This window comes from Xenopus laevis, chromosome 6S, assembly GCF_017654675.1.
Source record: "Xenopus laevis strain J_2021 chromosome 6S, Xenopus_laevis_v10.1, whole genome shotgun sequence".
In the NCBI taxonomy this organism is placed as follows: Eukaryota; Metazoa; Chordata; class Amphibia; order Anura; family Pipidae; genus Xenopus; species Xenopus laevis.
Window position 1 is genome coordinate 51,739,743 of NC_054382.1, and position 22,624 is coordinate 51,762,366.

The window sequence follows — 22,624 nt, forward strand, 5'->3', positions numbered from 1 at the left end:
AATTTAGCTCATCACTGCTATTAACATCTTCAAATAGTTCAAGGGACCATTGACTTCTACACAAACTCGGCAGGTTTTAGTAGGAGAATAGTCAAATTAGAACTTTTTCCAGGGTTGAGATGTGATAAATCTCACATTCAAATTCAGATTCGAGTTGGAGTTTTTAAATTCAAATTTGTCAGTTTTGAGCAAAAAAACGATTTGAAAATTCAAATTCTACGTTACCATTCGTAACACACTTGATTCGTCTACAATTTTTATGTGACCAGACGTTATCATCACATTGGTTTCTCAATGCTCATGCACTAAACATGATTCATATTTCTATTATAGGTTGTGATTTACTTTTCCTATTGCAGAACAGGAATGGCTTGTATGTGTGAGTGTGTGTCATACAAGCACTCGGCAAAGGTGTTCTGTAAACAGCCAATAAGTTGACTTCATCTTTCACAAAATTCAAGAACTCATTATATTTTACAACACTTGATATAAAAGTCTCTTGAATAGGAAAATGTAATTTTTGGCTTCGAGTTAACAGTAGATTTGTTTTTAAACAGCGTTTTATATTCTCTAAATAAAAATATATACAGGGTGTAATTAAAAATAAAAATGTGTCCTAGATGAATATGGAGTTTTGTGCTGGTGGAATAAAGCAGTTATTTTTGATAGATGACCAGGCATAATTTACTCTATGTATTGCATCCATCGTGGGAGCCAACTGCTTGTGTTGTAAAATAAACTGGTAATAAAGACCTTACTGTTCTCATTTTATGCAATGGCACTGGAAACACTTTGTGACTGTAAATCCTATAATGACAATGGGAACACAGAAATACTCGTACATATGAGTGCAACTATATATGTTTCTGAACAAATTACAGAAAATATTGTATTTATTTATTTTCTGGTATCTATATTCAATCAATATATTTATCTTTGAAAAGGAAAAAATTACACTGTTTAAGGAGTTTGCAGGTCTCTACCTAGGGTTGCCACCTTTTTTGGAGACGGAAAATAGGCAGTGGGGGCGAGGCGAATGACGTTGGAAGCTGGGTTGCAGGACTGGTGATGTTGGGGGCAGGACTAGTGACGGAGGCAGGACTGATGACATGGCGATCAGTGATTGGCTGATCACCATGTCATTATTTTCAATGTCTGATCGGTATTTCCTAATTCCTGTCACAGCTCTTCTAAATACCAGGCTGTTTCCGGTGGGAAATGTGGACAGGTGGCAACCATATCTACACCAAGGGGTCAGAGTGTTTTGTAACTTGGGCCTGATTTAAGAATACTCAAGCCTTTTGGTACTAAAACCTTGCAAGAGTTCCTAAACTTTGTGTGGTCGCTTCCTTCAAATAACTTGGCTTCCTGCCAAGCCGTTTTTTTCCCCACAGCCAAAAAATAATAAGCTTGGAAGGTTTTAGGTGCCGAGATTTTTTTCCCAAAACCAGCTCAGGGGAAAAAACCCCATTTGGCAAGAAGCCTAGGTATTCAAATGAAGAAACCACACAAGGGTTTAACAATTCTCGGGTGGTTTTACTACTCAAATGCTCAAGCATTCTTAAATCAGGCCCAGCCACAATATACCCTCTAGACAGTCCACCCTGTCCAATCAGCAATAGGGTACTGTATGTGCAAAACTATACATTTATTTTATTTAGCACCCTTCAGTGAATACATATAAACATGCAACAGTTACAAAAATACATGCATAAAGAAGTAAAATAGAGTCCAGAAGGGCACCACAATACTACTTGTGGAATAAAGAATTAGAACAGCTCTGTGGAGAAGGCAATTCCACAAATCAGCAGTGAAATATTAAAGGTAGTTGGTCATGAAAACCTTTTACCGTTATATGTTATTATAATAGTTCATGCCCATGCATTCTTATCTTGTCTATGCCTTACAGCTGTTACCTCTATATACCTCTACCACTCATAATGTGGTCACCTATGATGCAATAGCAAACACTGCTGTATGAGATAAAGATCATAACTTAGAGATCATGTTCAAACAGGAGCAATAAGAGCTGCAACACACCCTGGAAAAACAGATGTGCTTTCTCTGAAGAAGTGCACAAGCATTGTATATATATATATATATATATATATATATATATATATATATATATATATATATATATATATATATATATATATATATATATATATATCCCAGCAGATGACGGCACACCAAGAAAATTGTAGCAAAACGCAAAAAAGGTTAAGTTACATCAGGTTTATTTTGATCCAACGTTTCAGCTCCATCTTGGAGCTTTTTCTTCCCTGACGAAAGCTCCAAGATGGAGCTGAAACGTTGGATCAAAATAAACCTGATGTAACTCAACCTTTTTTGCGTTTTGCTACAATTTTCTTGGTGTGCCGTCATCTGCTGGGATACATTTATTTACTTTACGATTGGCACCCAGACATTTTCGCTCGAATGGATGTGCGTCCCATTAACGCTCTATATATATATATATATGTATGATATCCCTCCAAAAAGGAGTAACTTAACCAAAACCACCCACTGGGAAGGGCACATTGTATTGTATAAGCCCTTCCATATTGCACTACAGATGTGTTGCGAATAAAATGTTCCAATATGAAAGTTTTCTGCATTTTGGGTACCATGAAATAGAAAAGTCACTAACGGTGCTGTTTGACTTTTTACAACTCTTTATTGTATGTTACATACCCTAGAAGGTATAAAATATTACACAGAACAAAAATCGTAACCTGTCTTCCAAATAGAATTCAGCGATGTTTAACTTTATTTTTTAAAACATGAAAGATAAAAGATACTTAGTGCACAGTCAGCATTCCCATATTTATTTTATTTTCTCTCATGTTTACTGCCTTGAAATGGAATTTGAAAGTGTGTTCACGGACCTAAAATCTGTATTCCCTGAGTTGCCAGATAAGTTGCTCATGTGTAAATGGAGTTTGAAATCAATTTGCCCCTTTTCTTTGCAACTAATAGAAAAGTTCTGGTAACACAACTTCACTTCCTTTCAAATGCCTTGATTGCTTTGTACGATAACAGCAAGTTTTGCTAGTTGTAGTAATTAGCCAATGCAGCTTGCTGTACTGGAGGAGAGAGAATCATTCTCTACTGCCCACATCAGACACTTCCAAGGCAGCAACCATAAGTTACTGTAGTTTTCTCTTTCCTTCTGAAATTCTCTGAACGCTTCCCAGCTGATTTAGGATGAATCACACATGGCAGGGTCTAGACATAAGCTTTGTAATACAGGCCAAAGCAGAGGTCTTTTTCCCTTGTCTAGACAAAGTTACAGTATATACTGTATCTGTTGTTAATGCAAATATGTAGTCACTAGCATTTCCCTTCACCTAACTTGGAATATCCTTTTATGCATTCTAATGCTGGCCATAGATGCAAAGATATAGTCGTATGAATCGAAGTTTAGTGCGATTTTCAGACCGTGTGAATCATCACAACATTTCTCGTACCATTATGGCCAATTGTTTAGTCGATTGGAAAGGTTAGAAGATTTCTGTCTGCTAACAATAATTTTTCGCAGTTACTGCCTATCTGGCGATATCAATGGGTGACAGTCACTAGAATTTGTCAGACATAACTTTCCTACGATTGCTGTCACGGCCACAACATTGTCCGATTTTTTCTTTTACTACTTTATTTAATCTGAATGATTAGTGACAGGTTGTTCGATCATTCATCAGATACACGTGTGAAAGCTTTATGTCTATGACTAGCTTAAGGGCTGAAACACACAGTGCACCTTCTTCAGATCCGACATGATGAGAGGAACCGACGACATGGATGCTACGAATATAATGTAAGGAATGCCACACAGTGGAGTTCAGCCCTTAGAGTATACTTACTCTGCATGCCTCAAGTCTGATATGTATGTTTTTGTGATGTATATGTGGTCTGTGTGTGTTTGTGGTATGGGCCATGAGTGTAGTGTAGTGTGTGTGTGCTATTATGTGGGTATTATGGGTGTGCTTGTCATATACTAGGTATGTCTATGCCTGATACAGCTCTTTAGTGGGTACAAATTATCTGTTTATAACACTGGCACACTTACAACTGCACCCTCGGTGCTGTTTTCATGCTTTGATCAAATATATGTAAGCACAGGTATGGGACCTTTTATCCATAATCATTGGGACCTGGGGTTTTCCGGCTAAAGAGTCTTTCCATAATTTGGATCACCATATCTTGTCATTTAAAAACAACAAAACATTATTTAAACACAATAGGCTTGTTTTGCCTCCTATAAGGATTAATAATAGCTTAATTGGGTTCATGTATACAATACTGTTTTATGGGAAAATGGAGTCTAATGTAGATGGCCTTTCCATAATTTGGACAGGTTTCCAGATAAGGGATCCCATACCAGTACATTTAAACAGATTCACTGCTGTATTTAAACTTTAAAGCTTTTACTTCACTTTTACCATTCTCTGTTCAACTTTGTCTGAAACATTCCATAATTACAGGTCTCAGATGGATTTTTTAAGAGATACATGATATTAATATGCATTACTATAAGTGTTCAGTTACACAGGCGTTTACTATATAAACAAGCTGCAAAAGGAGCCAAGTGAGAAAAATAAAACTTTTTCAAATACTGCTGGAATATGAACTAGAGCATGTACCACAGGATGACAAATCTCTTGTTATCTGCTATAATGGTTTCCTCCTTTTCTGTTATTGTTCTTATATTTGTTTTATAGTGTGACTTACACTAACCATTAAGGACCAATAAAATATTTTTTGTGGGGGTGGTTATGTGAATCCTTAAGTCTTGTGCGTTAAATTGCTTGCACCCACCTCCGCTTTTGTAGTTTAACGTGGTTAAGGGCAAGTTTTCTAAAAAGTGCACAATTTCACCTTTGTTCCTTGTCACAATCTATTCAGTAAAAAGTCTAAAGTTAATAAATGTCTAATTGCTCCAAATATATGTACCACTCTACTGGTTAAAATGCTAGCTCAAAATGAAAAACAAAATAATTTAGCTTTATATTAAGTTTCTGTTTTTATTGCACTGTTTTCTTCATCCCCTTTCTATTTGTGCTCAGAAAAAAAGTCTCACAAACCGTCATAGCTAGTAGTAAACTAACACATTTAACTGGAGTCAGTCACTTACAGAAGTTATAATGAAGATGACTACACTTCAATTCAAAACTGTTTAAACAATACGGGGATTTAGTTACATTAATATGGATGTTTCAGTTTTAAGTCTAGAACTGTATGTATTATTGTCCATAACAGACTCTCCCTTTTTTTATCCCTTGTTTTATCTCCCTCGTTATCTCACTGCTGACTGTGCGCCAATGGCAGAGTAAGTAGAATCAGATCTTAAGTGCTTGCATCTCTGCCTAAAACTTGCGGCATGAAGCCACTAAGTCAGAAGGGACACTGCCTTTCTGTTTTCTCCTCAGGGGAAAAAACAGACATTTTAAAGGTACAGATGATTATGTATTCTTTAATTTGACACAGACATGAAGAAATGAACTTAAACAGTATGTTTACAATATCACAAAATACGAGATGGCATAATAAGTCAGTGATGTAAAAAAAAGTTTTTCCTCTTTTTAATGGTGCTGAATCACTCGTTGCGGAATACACAGTTCCGAGACCATAGTATTTAGAGTTGCACACCGAGTGAAGTCATGGGACTTTGTTCTTATCATTAGTGCCATTTATCACTTTAATATTGTTTTTAACTTGTCATCACAGCTGCAATAAGCTTAAAGGTTTACACACTGTTGTGTAGGTAAAAGATTTACTATCCATCTATCCATCTGCTTCTGTGCAATTTTGTTTTTGCCTCTTAGTGGGATACTGAGAGTTCCAGTCCCACAATATTAGAAGGGCTGAAGGTTTCCTATGCCTGCTCTCTGGAGGGATAAAGTGCACATGCTAGAGATATTCACCCAGAGAAAAAAAGGTTTTGTGTGTAACAATTTGTGCAGGCATATTAAACCGTTCAGAGACAAATACAAAGCGATATCAGTGTAAGTGATGTTGTGTCTTTAATAGATGTGAAGACAATATAAACTTAAAGAAGCAAGAATTCAACAGTAAATGAGAGACAACAGTGAGAAAGGAGTGACTGTAAAAGTGGAGGAGAGACACTGAGAAAGACACACAAAGGGAAAGAAAGAAAGAAAGAAAGAAAGAAAGAAAGAAAGAAAGAAAGAAAGAAAGAAAGAAAGAAAGAAAGAAAGAAAGAAAGAAAGAAAGAAAGAAAGAAAGAAAGAAAGAAAGAAAGAAAGAAAGAAAGAAAGGGAGGGGCAGCAAAAAGCATGAGCTTTGGGATGTATGAAGAGGTGTGTGTTAGTAAGTACTAAGCAAAAGCAGTCTGTCAGAATCTGTTCCTCCCCCTTCCCTAATCAAGTCCTTACTCATACTGAAGACAAACTCCCACCCTCTCTCATTCACTCACTCACTTCAGGCAAATCCGTCCTCTCTGTCTCTACTCTCTTTCATTCTCTCTCTCTCTCTCAAAAGGCAGAGACAGAAGTCAGAGCGTTTCACACTGACAGCCACAAATACCCACAGCACTTAAACCAGGGAGAGGGAGAGGGAGAGAGAGAGAGAGAGAGAGAGAAACTGCAAATTCAAACTTTACTGCAAAAGCAAAGCTTTTTGCTTGTTTCTGAGAATTTCTCAAGGAGGAAAAGAGATATATTTCAAGGAAATAACTTTCCCCACAAAACAAGAATACAGAAAGAGAGAGAAAAAAATAAACAAATAAAGGAAAGAAAGGCTGAGGGTCTGAAGGAAAGAATCACCAGGTGACAGGATGCCTGCACGCTTGCTGAAAGGAGTTTGTTTGGTACTTTGCTGGATTATAGTGAGGAGTTCCCCAACTCCAGGATCTGAGGGGCACAGCTCAGTGAATGACTGTCCATCTTGTGCCCTTGCAAGATTCCAAAAGGATGTGCCAAGTTCTCAGAGTGACATGGTGGAGGCAGTCAAAAAGCACATATTGAATATGTTGCACCTGAGGGACAGACCTAACATTACACAGACAGTGCCTAAAGCAGCGCTCTTAAATGCCATTAAGAAACTACATGTGGGAAAAGTGGGAGACGATGGGCAAGTTCAAATTGAGGATGTCATTGCAAGAAGAGCAGAAATGAATGAAATCTCGGAGCAAACTTCAGAAATCATCACTTTTGCTGAATCAGGTGAGTTTCTGAGACACTTACATAGCTTTTGATTACCATACATGGCATATGCACTGCTGATAAACAAAAGGGAACTGTGGCTGAAATATCACAACATGCAGGAGGAGCTAGGGAGAATTCAATAATTTGTGTGTTTTTTTCTTCCCGAGATTTAACCTTGGCCACAGAGTGCTTGTTTGCACTTGCTAAATTCACAGTGAATGAGCTATCTCTGGGCAATCTTTAACACAGAGTACAAGTGCTTGAGGGGGAAGGGCATTGTCCAAAACTATAGAAAAAGGAAAAAAAAGAAGGCAGGCAGAGAGTGTGAAAAAATCCATAAAGGGCTGTGGGTTATGCTTTTATCATTATGCTGATAGCTCAGTAATCACTTAAAAGTGTAAAAAACAATGACTGCCAACGATTTGGTCAAAAGGTTATAAGTCAGCTGTTATGATCATTAAAGGCATCTGAATAGAGGAAGGTAGTGGCTTATGTGTGCGATGCTTTAAACATTCAATTCCACCCATTTACCACCAAAGATTCCAGCCGCAGCCTGCCTTGCAAAGCTTCACTGGTTCCTTTGCTAGAGGCAGACGGCTGCTGTGCACTTGTATTGCTAAGCAGCTTACAGCTGTAACAGACAAACTTGCTGAATTATGGGTTTCAAAGCAGACAAATGTTTGAGAGATGCCCCCTCCACCCCATTCAAGCATGTGCTTACCTCTTAGAGTAAACCAGAGCAAAATGTGTTATCCCAAGCAGAGGCACAACTTGTATCTGTCTCCTGTAAGCAAAATTGTTGTAGAGCCCTCTGAACACCACCAGTGAAACCCAGTCTTGATTGAGTATGTTTTGACACTGCTCCTCTCTCCCATTCATAAGAATAAAATAGTTCAGCATGTCCCGCAGACTGTGTTGAAAACTGTTGCTGCAAACAAACTACAGCAGCTCTTAAACATTGGAGCTGTCAAAGCTCACATTTCTTCTTCTTCCTTTCTTTTTCATTTTCCCCTGCAGCTATTGCTCGCAGTAACTTTAAAAGAAGCCCTCTTATAATAGCATTTTAACTCATCACTGAGCATGTGGGAAAAGAATGCCATTGTTTTAATGCAGCATATGGTAAGCAAAGTATGTGCGGGAACTCAAAACAATTTTGTTTAAAATGTACAGCAGCAATATAAACACTTAAGACCAGCGCTCAGAGTTTCCAGTCTTGAAAACCTGTTGACTCAGATGTTCTGTCTGCAGGAAAAGCCTTGCAGAAGTGTATGCATGCTCCCAGATCAGACATTCCTGACAGCTATTTGCTGCCTCTGAGAATACTGTGTAGTACTGCATTATCTGTTCTCTTCCATAAGGCTGGGAGTTGTGAGGTAAACCCCACTTAGCTATACATAGTTGTGTATATACACAGCCTGAGTCCTATTAATGGCTCTGCTTCTATTATTGGGCTATTAATGCTTTAGTCTTAAAGATGGAAAAATGGTTATGCTTTATAGGAAGAATATGCATTGCACTGTATAATGTGTGCAATGTACAGCTCATTATCTGGCACATTCAGTCTACTAGATAAATATAAGTAGATTCTCACTGTTTACATGCTGCAAGAAAAGGCACAGGTTTAGAAAAGTTACTTTTCTGGTGTCACAATCTCAGTCAAATCCTGTCTACTTATCTATTGATCTGTTCGGTTATAATAGGTAGGTCTGAAACATTGCAGTATCTGAAGCAAAGACCTCCTCTGATATAATAGTTCATCCATCAGTCTATAACGCCAAGTCAGACAGGGGGAGAACACTGGGAAATGTGCCTCTTTCTGCAAGCAAATGAGTAGTCATTATTTTCTCATCAGTGCCAGGCTTGAGCACTTATAATAGGTTTAAATTGGGGTTAATAGAGTAGCTGTTAATGCCCTGTTAAACAAATGGGACTGCTCTGACTGCTGGCACGTGATGTCATGTGTCTGTGCATTGCATTAGCCTGAGGTCTGCAGGCTGCACGGTCAGACTTTGTTTGGTCTCAACAGCCAAATCCATTCTGGGGGTAGGATGGTATGGGAGACACAAGATCTATATTTAAGTGACGTAGTAGCAAAGAGAGGGGAAAAACAGATTATAAATCTTGACTTGCTGATGTTGGAAGTGTACAGGTGAATTTTAGGATCATCACTCTCATTTCAATAAACTGCCTAGAAAATTGTTACAGCAAGAGTTTAAATACTTGTTCGCTGGTTCATTCATACCCAATAAGATAGGAACACATTCTTATTGTATGCTGAGACTCAAGAACAGATTTTTATTCAGCTATAGTCTGACCAAATCATTTTAGATCCAGCCAATCCATGATCTTAGAAATCTTATTGGCCCAAACAATTCGAGAGGATACAATTTTCCAACAAAGTGGAAACTTTCTGTAATTTTTCTTTTATGACTGGAAAAAGGATTTCTACTTTTTTTGTCCTTTAAAATCAAACAACATAAACTTGCATTTCAATGCAAGCCGAAACCCTTGAAAGAACTTCAGAAAATATAACCCCCCTACATAGCTTTCTGAAAGAAAGTACAGTTGCCCGTTAACTGGTAAAGCCTAAAACAGCTATTATTTATATTAGCTGATTAAAAAAACCTTAATGTATCAATTACTTTACATCCCATTGATGCAATTTTAAAATTAAAAGGCAATTACCAGTTAAATAAAGATAATTTATGCTAATTTCCTTTATTTTCTGAACACAGAATCTCAGATCCGTCTCTTTCAGTTCTCTACCAGGTAAAGAGTTTAGTATCAATAAGCAGCAGTAATTACAAGACTTTATTACAATTACATAAATGGCCACTAGAGGGTACTAGGAACTACAATCTGCAAAGTTCCTTTACTTCACTGGTCTCTAAGACAACTTATTGGTTCTGTGTTGTCCTTTGTCATGATTAGGTTTATTAGTATGTAAAAGCAAAAGGGAAATATTCCATCCTGAGTATAAAAAAGACATAAAGTAAAAAAAAAAAACATAAATATTGATCAAAACAGCTTTTCAACAGCTGGAAAAAAAGCGTTCACAGACACACATACAGTACCAGACAACACTATTTCTTGGCACTGATTTATGAACATACATTATTCAAAGATTTTTACTGTGCTTCAAAACAGCATTTGTTATAGGGTTGTATTGTTGTAGGGTTGTACACTATAGTATAGTGTTTTCAATGTTTCTGCAACTGATTTTATTTTCGGTATCAGTACCATGCTTTGTATCTTGCATTCCTATATACCTACCAATAGTGGTACTTTGCCTTGCAAACAGGAAAACCTATGCCATTCTACTATTTGAATGGAATTGTGTTACAGTTAACAGTATAAAAACCATGCATGTCCCTCCCAAATAAATGGGTAATCTACCATTATTAACGAGTTCTAATGCCCAATTGTAACTGGATCAAGTTGGCAAAGAAAAAAGCCAATAACTACTTTTTATGGGAACTGCACCCAAACACTTGCCCACCATGAACCTGTCAATGTTCTAACTTATATTGTAGACCACATACAACCACACATGCCCTGGAAAGTGGTTAGGGGTTTAGAGAAATATAATATGTATTGCCTCTTCAAATAAGTTTTCATATGCATATTGCAGGTCAATATATTCAGCTGGAATTTTGTTTTTTATTTATATTTCTCTGATGAACCCAATACAAATTCTCTTGTAAAAGCTATTTAAATCCCAAAGCCATTTAACACAAGCATGTATATTCCCACATGGTGCCAGAAAGGGGCAGTAAACTATTGCTTACATACATGAGTGCTGTGTTCTGAGCTACTATATATGGTTCATTATCGAATTGGGTGGGGGGGGGTTAAAGACTACTTTGAAATGGAGAGAAATATGTGGAGCCTATTGTGTTTTTATATTTGATAACTAAGTTGGTTTGTCTTCTAGCCAGATGAGTGATCATCGTGCCAAGAAATATCCCCCCCCCCCCCGATTGCAAAAGAGAGGCCCATAAGTTGTTTTATTTATGGCTCATCTTATGCCAGCGGTTCAGGCAAATTCTCTTAATTCATCCTATATTTAGTATATGCTCAATACTTTTCACAAGGCTTTTGGTACAGCTATTACATCTCACAATGTGAAATATTATATATATCTTGTAGGCTGACAGAAATCTTAAATTTGTCCAGAAAAGCAGTTCATGCCAATGCCAGTATTTTAAATTAAATTGATATATATTATATGTATAGTTATAACTTTATGAAAGAAGCCATTTTCACTTAGTTGCTTTTGATGTAAACACTTTTTCAGCAGTAGATGCCCACGTGAATAGAACAATTTGTTAGCAAGAAGATACATGACCTCTAGCAGCTAAATAAAACATAAATAAATGAAGGATGCCTGGTGATTCTTGCATTAGAACATAAATGCCAGGAGGTATTACTCAGAGGAACCAGTAGAATACTTAGTTGGCAACTTTAATATTACTTTATTGTATTCACAGCAAAATGTGCTGATTGTAATAACATTGCCCTGTCATTTTTAAAGTAATGATAAATGTGTTAGATGGCACCTGGTGATAGAAGCCCATATATGATAAAGGACTGCATATACAGGTTTCTGTTTGTACTCAAAAGCTATGCCTACAATCACTTTGCTACTGTATAATAATGTTATAGTATTCTAAAGAGTCAGCCACAATAAAAGCATATGCAATTACAACAACCTTTGGATATTTAAGTGTACATGTAAAAAGCTGAGTTATTAAAATTAACAGGGGAGGGTTGGATCAGTAGGAAATCTGCAATAGCACATTCCTTTTCTACATTTGCACTTTATTTCAATAATCTATCTCTGGTTCAGTCTGCTGCCATTTCATTTATTTTTTTTCAAATTATTAACAAGGTTGTTTACCTTACAAACACTTTTTTCAGCTAAGTTGTTTGCAAATAGAAATAAAAAGTTTTTCAATTGCTTTTCATGTTTTATTTTTTACCCTTTTTCCCAAAAAATTTAGCTGTCTCTGATTTTTCAGTCTGGTAGCCCTGTAATCCAAGTGCAGATTCTGAACTGTTACAATTTGCTACATTTAGTTGATACATTTATCAGCAGCATCTGTGGAATATTAGCAACTATTGTATCAGTTCTAACAGCTGCCTTTAATGGGTCAAAAATAACAAATGTATCAACTAAATGTATCAATTTAGAAACGTTTTACAGAGTCAGCGCCCCCCGAGCTGCTTCAGAAAGATATTAGAAGTTAAAAAATTCAATTTTAAACTTCAATATTAGAAAAATGGTCACAAATATAAATCTGAAAACAACTAAACTGAAAGTGTTGGTGAACAACCACTCTAAAATCAACCCTGCGGGGAAGTTAAAGTATTCTATATTTATCACAGTAGTCTAATAGTAATGACTTTTTTGTTCCAGTCAAATAGCACATAGGAAGGAAACTTGATCTAAGAATAGTGCAACATTCTGAACTCTTCTTTAGGGTTAGTCCTATGCTAGTATGCATCCCCAACCCACAGGCAAGACAATATTCATGTGAAAAAACTGTCATTAAAAGAGGCAGGTAAACAAGCTAATAATAAACTTCTAAATCAAAGATATTATTATTTTTTATTATTATTGATGGTAGCAGACAGAATCTTGTTGGTTTTAGTTTGAAACAAATATTAAATATTTAGCAAACTGTTTTTAAATGTTAGTTTATAAAATATTAAATGCAATAAATTGTTGTAGTCTAGCCTAATACAGTAGCTACTCAAGCCATAAACGTTTACATAACAGCTAGCAACAGCATAAGCGTTTATGTGAGGCAGATATCAGCATTTGGCACATTCCTTGCAAAAAAAGAAAGAAATGTAAACCTCTGTAGAACTATGTTAAAGCCTATAAAATTTCATTAACTAGTCACCGCATAGTATACTTACTGTATATGCCTTTGTTAAAAAACAGCATTTAACTTCCATAAGAATTGAAAATATTTACATTGTAAAAAAAAATTTTCATGGCTCTCTTAAACCGTCACCTTCCTCTAATAAAGTAATATTTGTTGTAATAAGAAACACTTCATTCGCTCATGATCAAATAGCCTAGCAGAACCTATTACTCATTTAATTCTGTGCCGAGAACATGGAGTCTTTATCAAGGGAACACCCCCACAGCATGATGTTCACGATCAGCATCATTATGCCAATGAATATATGCACAGTAGAAAACATCTCAAAATATGATGTTCTCTGTCTATAACTAATTCCGTATATTTACTGCCATAGTACTATAATTAAAATGTGCACAGCATACTAAATTAGAAACAAAACTGACTAAGCTAAGGTGTATACTATGACACAGCTACAAGCTAGTCCTTTGGAAAGTTGAGACTAAATACAAAGATGGAGGTTACAAAGACAACATGATGCACACAAAAAAAAAATAAAATGGAAAGCATGCTAAGGCTGAAAGCAAAACATGGCTTACGACTATGGGACTTGCAGATCAATTGAAATTTAAATCACTACATACAAATAAATCATATCAATGTATATCTGGTCACCAAATAAAAAGCATACATACAAATATAAGTACCTCTAGCTACAGGACAAACTATAATTAAATCTTCATTAATAAAGTACCATGTAAGAAAAATTGGTACTATATAGTATATACTGTATAGTGACTGTTAGTCACTAGAGTGTTGTTGTAATAATTTCTCACAAATTATTTATAGCATAACAGTAAGTTGTAAAGTGTCTGCAAAGGTTCTGATATAGAATACATTTATAAACAAGGTCTATAACATGAAAAAGGAGGTGTAGAGGTCCTAGGTTGCAAAAACTTACAATATAAAAACGGATAGAAAACAGCTGTCATGTAGGGATGTTGGAAAGAGATAGTATTTGTATTGCCTGTTCAGTAACCTGATAGGCATTAGGGTAGCCGCCTTTACTGAAAAATAATGGCCTTCCTATACTTAAATCTATATATATAGGCCAAAGTGTGGGCCTGCTCTTGTCAGAAGGTCCTAAAGCAATTTTAGAGGGTTTAACCTGAACTCCAGATTCCATGAGATTTTGGAGGTTATTTATTTCTGTTTGCATACTTTTTTGAAATAAGATGCCTAACCATGTGATGCTAAAGAAAAGAGAGGCTCAACCCCAAGATGTAAACTGATATAAGGGCAGATGCTCACACTGCAGAGCAATTGATGCTACACTGCTTTGCAGCAGCAACAGTGATTCTTGACTTCTGATTCTTAACTCCTTTGACATCTGCAATAATGAGGGGTTGCTGAGTGGGATTTATGATTTCCTTGAAGCAATGAATTATATAATGGTTTGATCATTCAGAATACCTCTAAATTAGGTACACTTATGATTGAAGCCTATAGATCTGGATGGTCTACAAGTAGACCATACATGTTAATGTACAATGGCCTCTTGGTGGATGACCAATTGTGAAGTGGTTTGGAAGTTCTTACAAAATGTATTTGTAAAAATAATTGTCCCTCTGTTTGTGGTCAGCTTTAGCAGTCTGACCGCTAAAAATTCAGGCTATATTTCTCAAAAAAGAACAAGGTTAAACATACAAATGCACAGGAGTTGGTGTGTACTTGACAGAACAATCCAATTACATCTAAGTTAACAGCATACAAAGCAGCTAAACAACATGTTTACTGAACTGCTTTACTTTCTTCATACCAAGTGCCAAGCATTTAAATGCAATATAAAGATTCATATACTGTATACAATCTACTTAAGAGATAGCTGCAGCTAACTGAATTTCTGGCATCAACAGTGATCATATGTTCTATTTAGCATACATCTTTTAGCACTTATAGCTCATTATGACAACAAAAAAAATCTAAATGACAACCTAGTGCAATGCAAGTGATTTGCCAACTTTTGCATAACTACCATATCTTGTTGAGCTCTGTGCCGATCAGTGTATCCAAGTATCCATGACAATAAACCAACACATTTTACATTTCGATTTTGCAACTTAATTTATGGCCAAACCATATAGAAGTGCTGTGCTTTAAAAAGCATCTGTTCATGTGTCATATATACAGTCTACATATTTACAACATACAACTAAACAAAGAAAGATAAAAAACTGATAAACATATTATGAAATTCCAATTTCCAAAATAGCTTTCTGTGTGTTGCTATTATACAAGTAGATATAGATGTATTTTTACGAAAAGGTTCAAAGATACGTTATATAAGCTTTAAAGAATTCTACAAATGCTCTTCAGTTAATTCTCTTAATATATTTTGTGGTGGGAAGGTGGCTAAATGCACTGACCCAAGTTGCAAAACCATTAAGCACATAGCAGAGTGATACCTGCACCATATTTGGATAAAATCATTGCCTGTGTATAGTCCCGCAAAGACATCTATCACTGCATGAAATTATAGGGATCATTTACTTTAAAGGAAAACTATACCCCCAAATAATGTAGGTCTCTATAAAAAGATATTGCATAAAACAGTTCGTATGTAAAACCCTGCTTCATGTACATAAACCATTTTCATAATAATATACTTTTTTAGTAGCATGTGTCATTGGGTAATCATAAATAGAAAATTGCCATTTTAAAAAATAAGGGCCACCCCCTGAGATTGTACGATTCACTGTGCGCATAAACATACCATCAAACCATACTTGTTAGATCACATGAGCCAATTAACAGACAGAGTTCTGTCTTTTGCTTCAACACTTGTTCCTGTTACAGTTCGAGTTGTAGTATTTCTGGTCAGGTGATCTCTGAGGCAGCACACAGACCATCACAAAATGGTGGTCCAAGGCAAGAGATGTAAAAGGGCAAGATTTACTTAAATATATAGATCAGTTTGGTAAGATTCTTTAATATGCCACTTAATATGATGTAAACTATCTATTACTAAAATGTTAATTTTGGGGGTATAGTTTTCTTTTAAAGGAGAAGGAAAGTGACCAAAGCAGTTTATTGCCAATAGATTAGCCATAACAGTGCAAGCTAGACCTCTATATTTATTCTGCAGAATGCTTTACCATACCTTTGTAAACAACTCTAGAAGCTCTCTGTCTATTTAGGATAGCTGCCATATTAGCTTGGTGTGACATCACTTCCTACTGGAGTCTCTCCCTGCTCACTCATAGCTCTGGGCTCAGATTACAGCAGGGAGGGAAGGAGGGAGGCGGGAGAGGAGCAAACTGAGCATGCTTTAGCCCTGGAGGTTTCAGCTGAAAACAGGAAGTCTGATACAGAAGCCCATGTGTACACAATAGGAAAGAAATGCAGTGTTTCTTTTGACCGAGGACTCAGAGCAGCATTACTTTGAGAGATTACTGGTGTATTTATATAGACCTTTCTGATAAAGCTTACTTAAAGGAACAGTAACGCTTAAAAAGTTTTTATTAAAAAATCCATTCTACCTACACCAATAATAGATCCACCCTGCATAAAGTGTATTCATAGCAATGCTTTATTAAAAAAATACTGTTAGAAAACACTGCTTCCTGTCTACTGGAGAACGGCGATATGGCGACTCACTCTGCAGCTCTGCACTCCGCATCTTCTACCTAACCCGACTTCTGCCAAAACCGGAAGTTATGAATCTGGAGCCCACAGGCTTGAGGCCAGTTACATAGGTGAGATCCGGGCAGCCTAAAGCCCCTGTCCGACCCATTATCTCCCTGGGCAGCAGCTCATCTACCCTCCCTGGGGGCATCCCTTCATCCCCTGAACCCCCTCCAGAAGAGAAGTGAGCAAGAGGAGCAGATCTGCGCGACTCTCTTGGATTTACCAGTACAGCTCTGCCTCGCGATGGGATCTCAGAAAGGATGCGGGGAAAGAGCAGAGAGAGCACAGCAAGCACTCCACGCAGGATAATAGTGCACTTCATCATTGCCGACCTTTCTCTCCTCTGCCCTGTAAATGAACTGATTAGCTGAGGAATGCCAGCCCTTGTTTGGATAATGGGACCGGGGACGCAGTTTTTGTATGCATCTTTTGTAAAGCACTTCTTCAGGCATTCCTCAGCAAATCAGTTGATTTACAGGGCAGAGGAGAGAAAGGTCGGCAATGATGAAGCGCACTATTATCCTGCGCAGAGCTGCAGTCACTGTGCTTGCTGTGCTCTCTCTGCTCTTTCCGCGCATCGAACCACCGAGCAACAACAACTGGAGGCACAAATCCTTTCTGAGATCCCATCGCGAGGCAGAGCTGTACAGGTAAATCCAAGAGAGTCGCGCAGATCTGCTCCTCTTGCTCACTTCTCTTCTGGAGGGGGGTCGGGGGATGAAGGGATGCCCCCAGGAAGGGTAGATGAGCTGCTGCCCAGGGAGATAATGGCTCAGACAGGGGCTTTAGGCTGCCCGGATCTCACCTATGTAACTGGCCTCAAGCCTGTGGGCTCCAGATTCATAACTTCCGGTTTTGGCAGGTCGGGTTAGGGAGAAGATGCGGAGTACAGAGCTGCAGAGTGAGTCGCCATATCGCCGTTCTCCAGTAGACAGGAAGCAGTGTTTTCTAACAGTATTTTTTTAATAAAGCATTGCTATGAATACACTTTATGCAGGGTAGATCTATTATTAGTGTAGGTACAATGGATTTTTTAATAATATTTTTTTTAGCGTTACTGTTCCTTTAATTTTAGCCTTTACTTCTCCTTTAAGAAAGACAGCATGCAAAGAACAAAAGCAATGCACCTTTTTGCATTATGCACACTGCCTTCTTTTCGTGTAGAACTGCTGCAGGTCTCTGTGCTCCATTTCAGAGCACTGTATTCTTTCTTTATTTTTTTCAAATTATGATTATAGTTTGAGGAAAACAAACATACATTTGATCAATTCAAATAGTCCTCAATAAATTAAGAAACCTCCTTGTAATGCCAAAACCTTCTACAAATGTAAGGTCAGGGAAGCATAGAGTTATTATCATGTAAAATACTATAGTGAAAAAAATAAGAAAAATGTATGTAAAATGATTACGACTAATAGATTCACTTTAACCTGCATTTTATTATAAATGTCAATCTAAATGTAAAGCTAGACTCTAAAGATCACTGGCTAACACTCAATTTTGTTTGCCTTCTCTGTCAATATACAGGATCATCCAAGAAAGTACTGCGCTTTGAAATTTCCAAAGAAGGTAGTAACTTTTTAATTATTGGTGAAGCAGACCTTTGGCTGTTTCTAAAATTGTCCAAGGCAAACCGAAGTCGCACCAAACTGACTATACGCTTGTACCACCAGCAAAGGGGTCAGAAAGACCAACGTGGATCTGAGAACAACAAAAGTGAACTGTTGATTGCAGAACAAGTAGTGGATACAAGGAAAAGTGGATGGCATACGTTTCCCATAGCTGGCAGCATCCAACGTTTACTCAATCATGGCAAATCAACCATAGATATCAGAGTAGCTTGTGATCAATGCCAGGAGGCAGGGGCTACACCTGTCTTGCTTGGAAAACGGAAGAAAAAGGATGATGAAGACAAAGAAGCAGGGGCATCAGGTGCTGAGGAAGAAAAGGAGCAATCGCATAGGCCTTTCCTAATGATTGTTGCCCGGCAGACAGATGAGCACCCGCACAAAAGAAAAAAACGTGGCTTACAGTGTGATGGTAAACTCAGCCTTTGTTGCAAGAGGCATTTCTATGTCAGCTTCAAAGACATTGGTTGGAGTGATTGGATCATAGCACCTCCTGGCTACCATGCCAATTATTGTGAGGGAGACTGCCCTAGCCATATTGCTGGAACTACTGGCTCTTCCTTGTCTTTTCACTCCACAGTTATAAATCAGTACAGACTGAGGGGCCAGAGTCCCTTCACCAGCATAAAATCCTGCTGTGTGCCCTCTAAGCTTAGAGCTATGTCCATGTTGTACTATGATGACGGTCAGAATATAATTAAAAAGGATATTCAAAATATGATTGTGGAGGAATGTGGCTGCTCATAAAATTAAAAAGAGCATTGCCATTGTCAGCATTGCATTCAAACTACACTAATCAATAGAAGTGCAAATTAAGTCAGTTGTGGGGGTTTGGGGGTTGAATTTTGATTCATAGTAAACAGCCTGCAGCAAGTTTCTATCCAAACATGGACACCCCTTTTAAGCACGACTGTGGATTTTATTTTAATAAAAGCACAAGAACAAATATATAGCTATTTATACATTTGTGTATCTCACTGGTGCTTCAGTTGCTGCACATGTTGGTATACAAATATGTATAAATAGGAACACTGTAATGATATCCAGAGAGTCATGTTTGATGCCATGTTGTCAGTCAGCAGTTCATAGTTTCAGAAGAGTAAATACAATGCGCAGGTGATCTCACCTTCTTACTCTGCACTATTCTTGCAAAAGTATAAAAAATACAGAAAAATAAAGCAAACAAATTTCACTACGGTGCTGATGATCTTAGAACTATGCAACTTTTTGGGTTTGAAAACCGTTTACCTGAGAATTAAAAGAGAGACTTTTTTTTAGTGGAAGCAATGTAACTATTTTTGTTCTTTCATGAGAGATACTTGAAAGGAACATGTTGGTCCAGGTTTTGGATCCAAACATTTCTATATTTTGTTTAAAAAAGAAAAAAAGAAAAAAAAATGTAAATGTTTCTTTTTTTAAAAAAATTTGCACTACAACAGTATTTGACCGCCTAATATTCTTATTTAACAAGTATTTTCGATAGAGGGTTTTATGAGCTGCACTTAAATGAGATATACCAGAACTGCTAAAGCACACTGCAAAATAGCTATTTTTATGACTTTTTGCATTTTTTTTTCCTGCCTTCAATGATACACCTACACCAAAGACAATAGCGTGGAGACTTAACAGTTTGTCTGTGACTGACAATCACAGGCAGATAGGATAGGATATATTTCAAGGATCAAGTGTATATAAAAAGTTATAAAAAGCCAAAAGTGTATATTCTATCTAGATTGATTTATGGGCAACTGTGCTGCTTCAAAGCATTTTTTTTTCTTTTCTATAAGAGGAAAAAAACACTTCAGCATCTTATGTGTTTGGCCTTAATTTGCCAACACACACACACACACTTAACATGATGCTGAAATAAATCGCCTTGTTTTATGCAGTTGTTTTGAGATAAAATGCAAGCTTTATCCTGTATAGCACATATATTTTTTTCTCCAAATTAGCCAAAATTTACGAATTCCTTCTATGTGTGCACATTATAAACGTGTGTGTGCACACTTTTAACTGTGTGCTCAAAATAAATCTAAAATCTGGCATTTACACATAAAAATTGTGTATGCGCACAAGGACACAGCTTAGCGGGACCATTGACAACACTGTATTTTGCTGAGTTATTAATTAGCGGCATAATAATATCGACCACTATTGACTACCATTTTGCATGGTAATACTATTCTTATGGTAGTAACTAAATTTTATTGCAGTTGGTTCATTTCTAACAAGTAAAAAAAATGTAATAGTTAATCAATGAATCATAAATTGAGAATACCAGCATTTTTACTATGGCAGCAGAGAAATTTCAGCAAATTATTCTCAAGAACTTCAAGTGTTTTGTAAGTATGTATATGTGTATAAGAGAAAACAGTTTTTTTTTCTTTGTATAATTATCAAAACACATACCTGTAACTATTATCTATCTAATTTATTCCACAGTATTTAGCTTGCATTTTAAAGAAAATGGTGTATTCATGTATTTGTCTTTTTTATAGAAGTACATTTTTTCTGACTTGTTTGCAGTTTGCAAAGAAAGGAAAAAAATGTAGAACATATTGTAATATCTTACACTGATGTAAATATATGTTAAGTAATTTTCATTTGGGAAACTCCAATGATAAAATACACATGCGTATCATAAAGGCAGTTGGTGGAAGGAATTAAATACACTATACCACAGTGTTGTGGTTGATGTCAGATTTCAGCATTTGTTTATTTTCAAGCTATTTTTGCTATAAATTATTTTTTTTTATCTCTATCTGAAAATGGCAAAATCCCTGCAAAGCACTTATGTGCACCGACAGTACACTAAAACAGAAAATAACTGTCCCTCTAAGCATACATACTTACAAAATATAAAGGCAGTGCTAAATCACTACTCAGTCTGTTTCCCATACGTATGAAAAACGTATGAAGTGTTCAGAATGGCTAAAAAATACAATTCCATCTTTCATAAACTTTAAAAACTTTTAGATCCTAAAATGGTGTAATTTAAGTCACTGTTTATACCTCATGTTAACTTTGAGCCCTAAAAAAAAATTTAATTAATGTTCATCCTTATATAATCTACAGACTCCAATATTTAATACAAACCTAAGGCAAATCACATCTAATCACAAATCACATCTGAATGAAGAGAGCTTGTTATTTGAAAGCAGAAGCTAGAAATGAAAGGTAGAAGAATTAGTGATATAGATAATTCACTAAAAAGCCTAAGTTATAACACAATATAATTTGGTAAAATTAAAAAATACTCTTTTCCCATACATTTTCGACACAATAAATAAAATAAATACCATATATACATAAAATGACGGATACAATGCCACAAAAACATCTCTCTCTATATATATTTTGTATATACTATATTGTCACTATGGATTTGCATGGCACACCCAATATAAGCCTTCGCATTATTTAATCAGTCAGGTTTCTGTTGAATATTGGAGTCAAATTCATATTTTAAGGTGCATTTGGAAATACTATTTCTTGTGCCTTTCAAATCCATTAGTGTATTATTCTTATCAATTTTATTTCCATACTGTGTTGATTTCCAGTTAAATGGCAGATATATATATATATATATATATATATATATATATAGCAGATGGAGGATCAAAGACACAGATATATGTAATGCCCCTGTAAACCTTAAAGGAAATATGAAGAGAGTATATGGAAAAATAATAGGAAAAATAAGGAAGGTGATGGAAAAGTAAATAAGAATCTGTTTTTGCTTTGGGTCCAATATAGAGCTGCATTCATAACATATCTTAAAGCCGGATTGTTCTTGCCCGAGTTGTACCAATAGCTTATTCATTGATGGTTCAAGTAGAAAGTGGAAAAAAATGCTTGATAACATGAGAGAAAGAGGATGTTAATCAATGCTGACCACTGGCAACAGCATTAAGGAGAGTTTATTTTAATGCAATCTTTAAGGCTACAAATAGCAATAGAAATTGTTACCACATTTTACTGGTTTTGTAGATCCTGTTATGCCTAAACCAACCACCCTTTTAAGGTAGCTGTACAAAAAAGCTAATTACATGTAAATGCTACCACATTTTTTCTGAACTCTCACTTTTTTTATCCCTAAATTAGCTTTTCCTAATTTTCTTAAAAAATAATAATTTATATTCACCTGGTAGAATATGTTTTCATAAAATTATCCCAAGGACCCATTCCATCCATAATTTGAAATTTGTATAATGTAAGGTGTCATCAACATAGTTCAGTATTCTAGAAATAATAACTTTTCCTTAAT

The 22,624-nt window shown here is 36.3% G+C and overlaps 1 protein-coding gene across 1 annotated transcript; it reads left to right on the plus strand.

Annotated features, from left to right (window-relative positions):
* The first annotated feature begins 6,395 nt into the window (after positions 1-6,395).
* Positions 6,396-21,057, plus strand: inhba.S (inhibin subunit beta A S homeolog). Its single transcript, XM_018269361.2, has 2 exons — positions 6,396-7,187; positions 18,257-21,057. The coding sequence occupies exons 1-2, from the start codon at positions 6,800-6,802 to the stop codon at positions 19,102-19,104; spliced, it is 1,236 nt and encodes a 411-aa protein (XP_018124850.1). The 5' UTR covers positions 6,396-6,799; the 3' UTR covers positions 19,105-21,057.
* Positions 21,058-22,624: the final 1,567 nt, after the last annotated feature.

What these genes read in the sequence shown, in the direction of transcription:
- inhba.S (XM_018269361.2), top strand. Translation starts at nt 6,800, where the DNA reads ATGCCTGCACGCTTGCTGAAAGGAGTTTGTTTGGTACTTTGCTGGATT. An exon ending in CATCACTTTTGCTGAATCAG is followed by an intron (nt 7,188 to 18,256) that starts GTGAGTTTCTGA and finishes GTCAATATACAG; the next exon opens with GATCATCCAAGAAAGTACTG.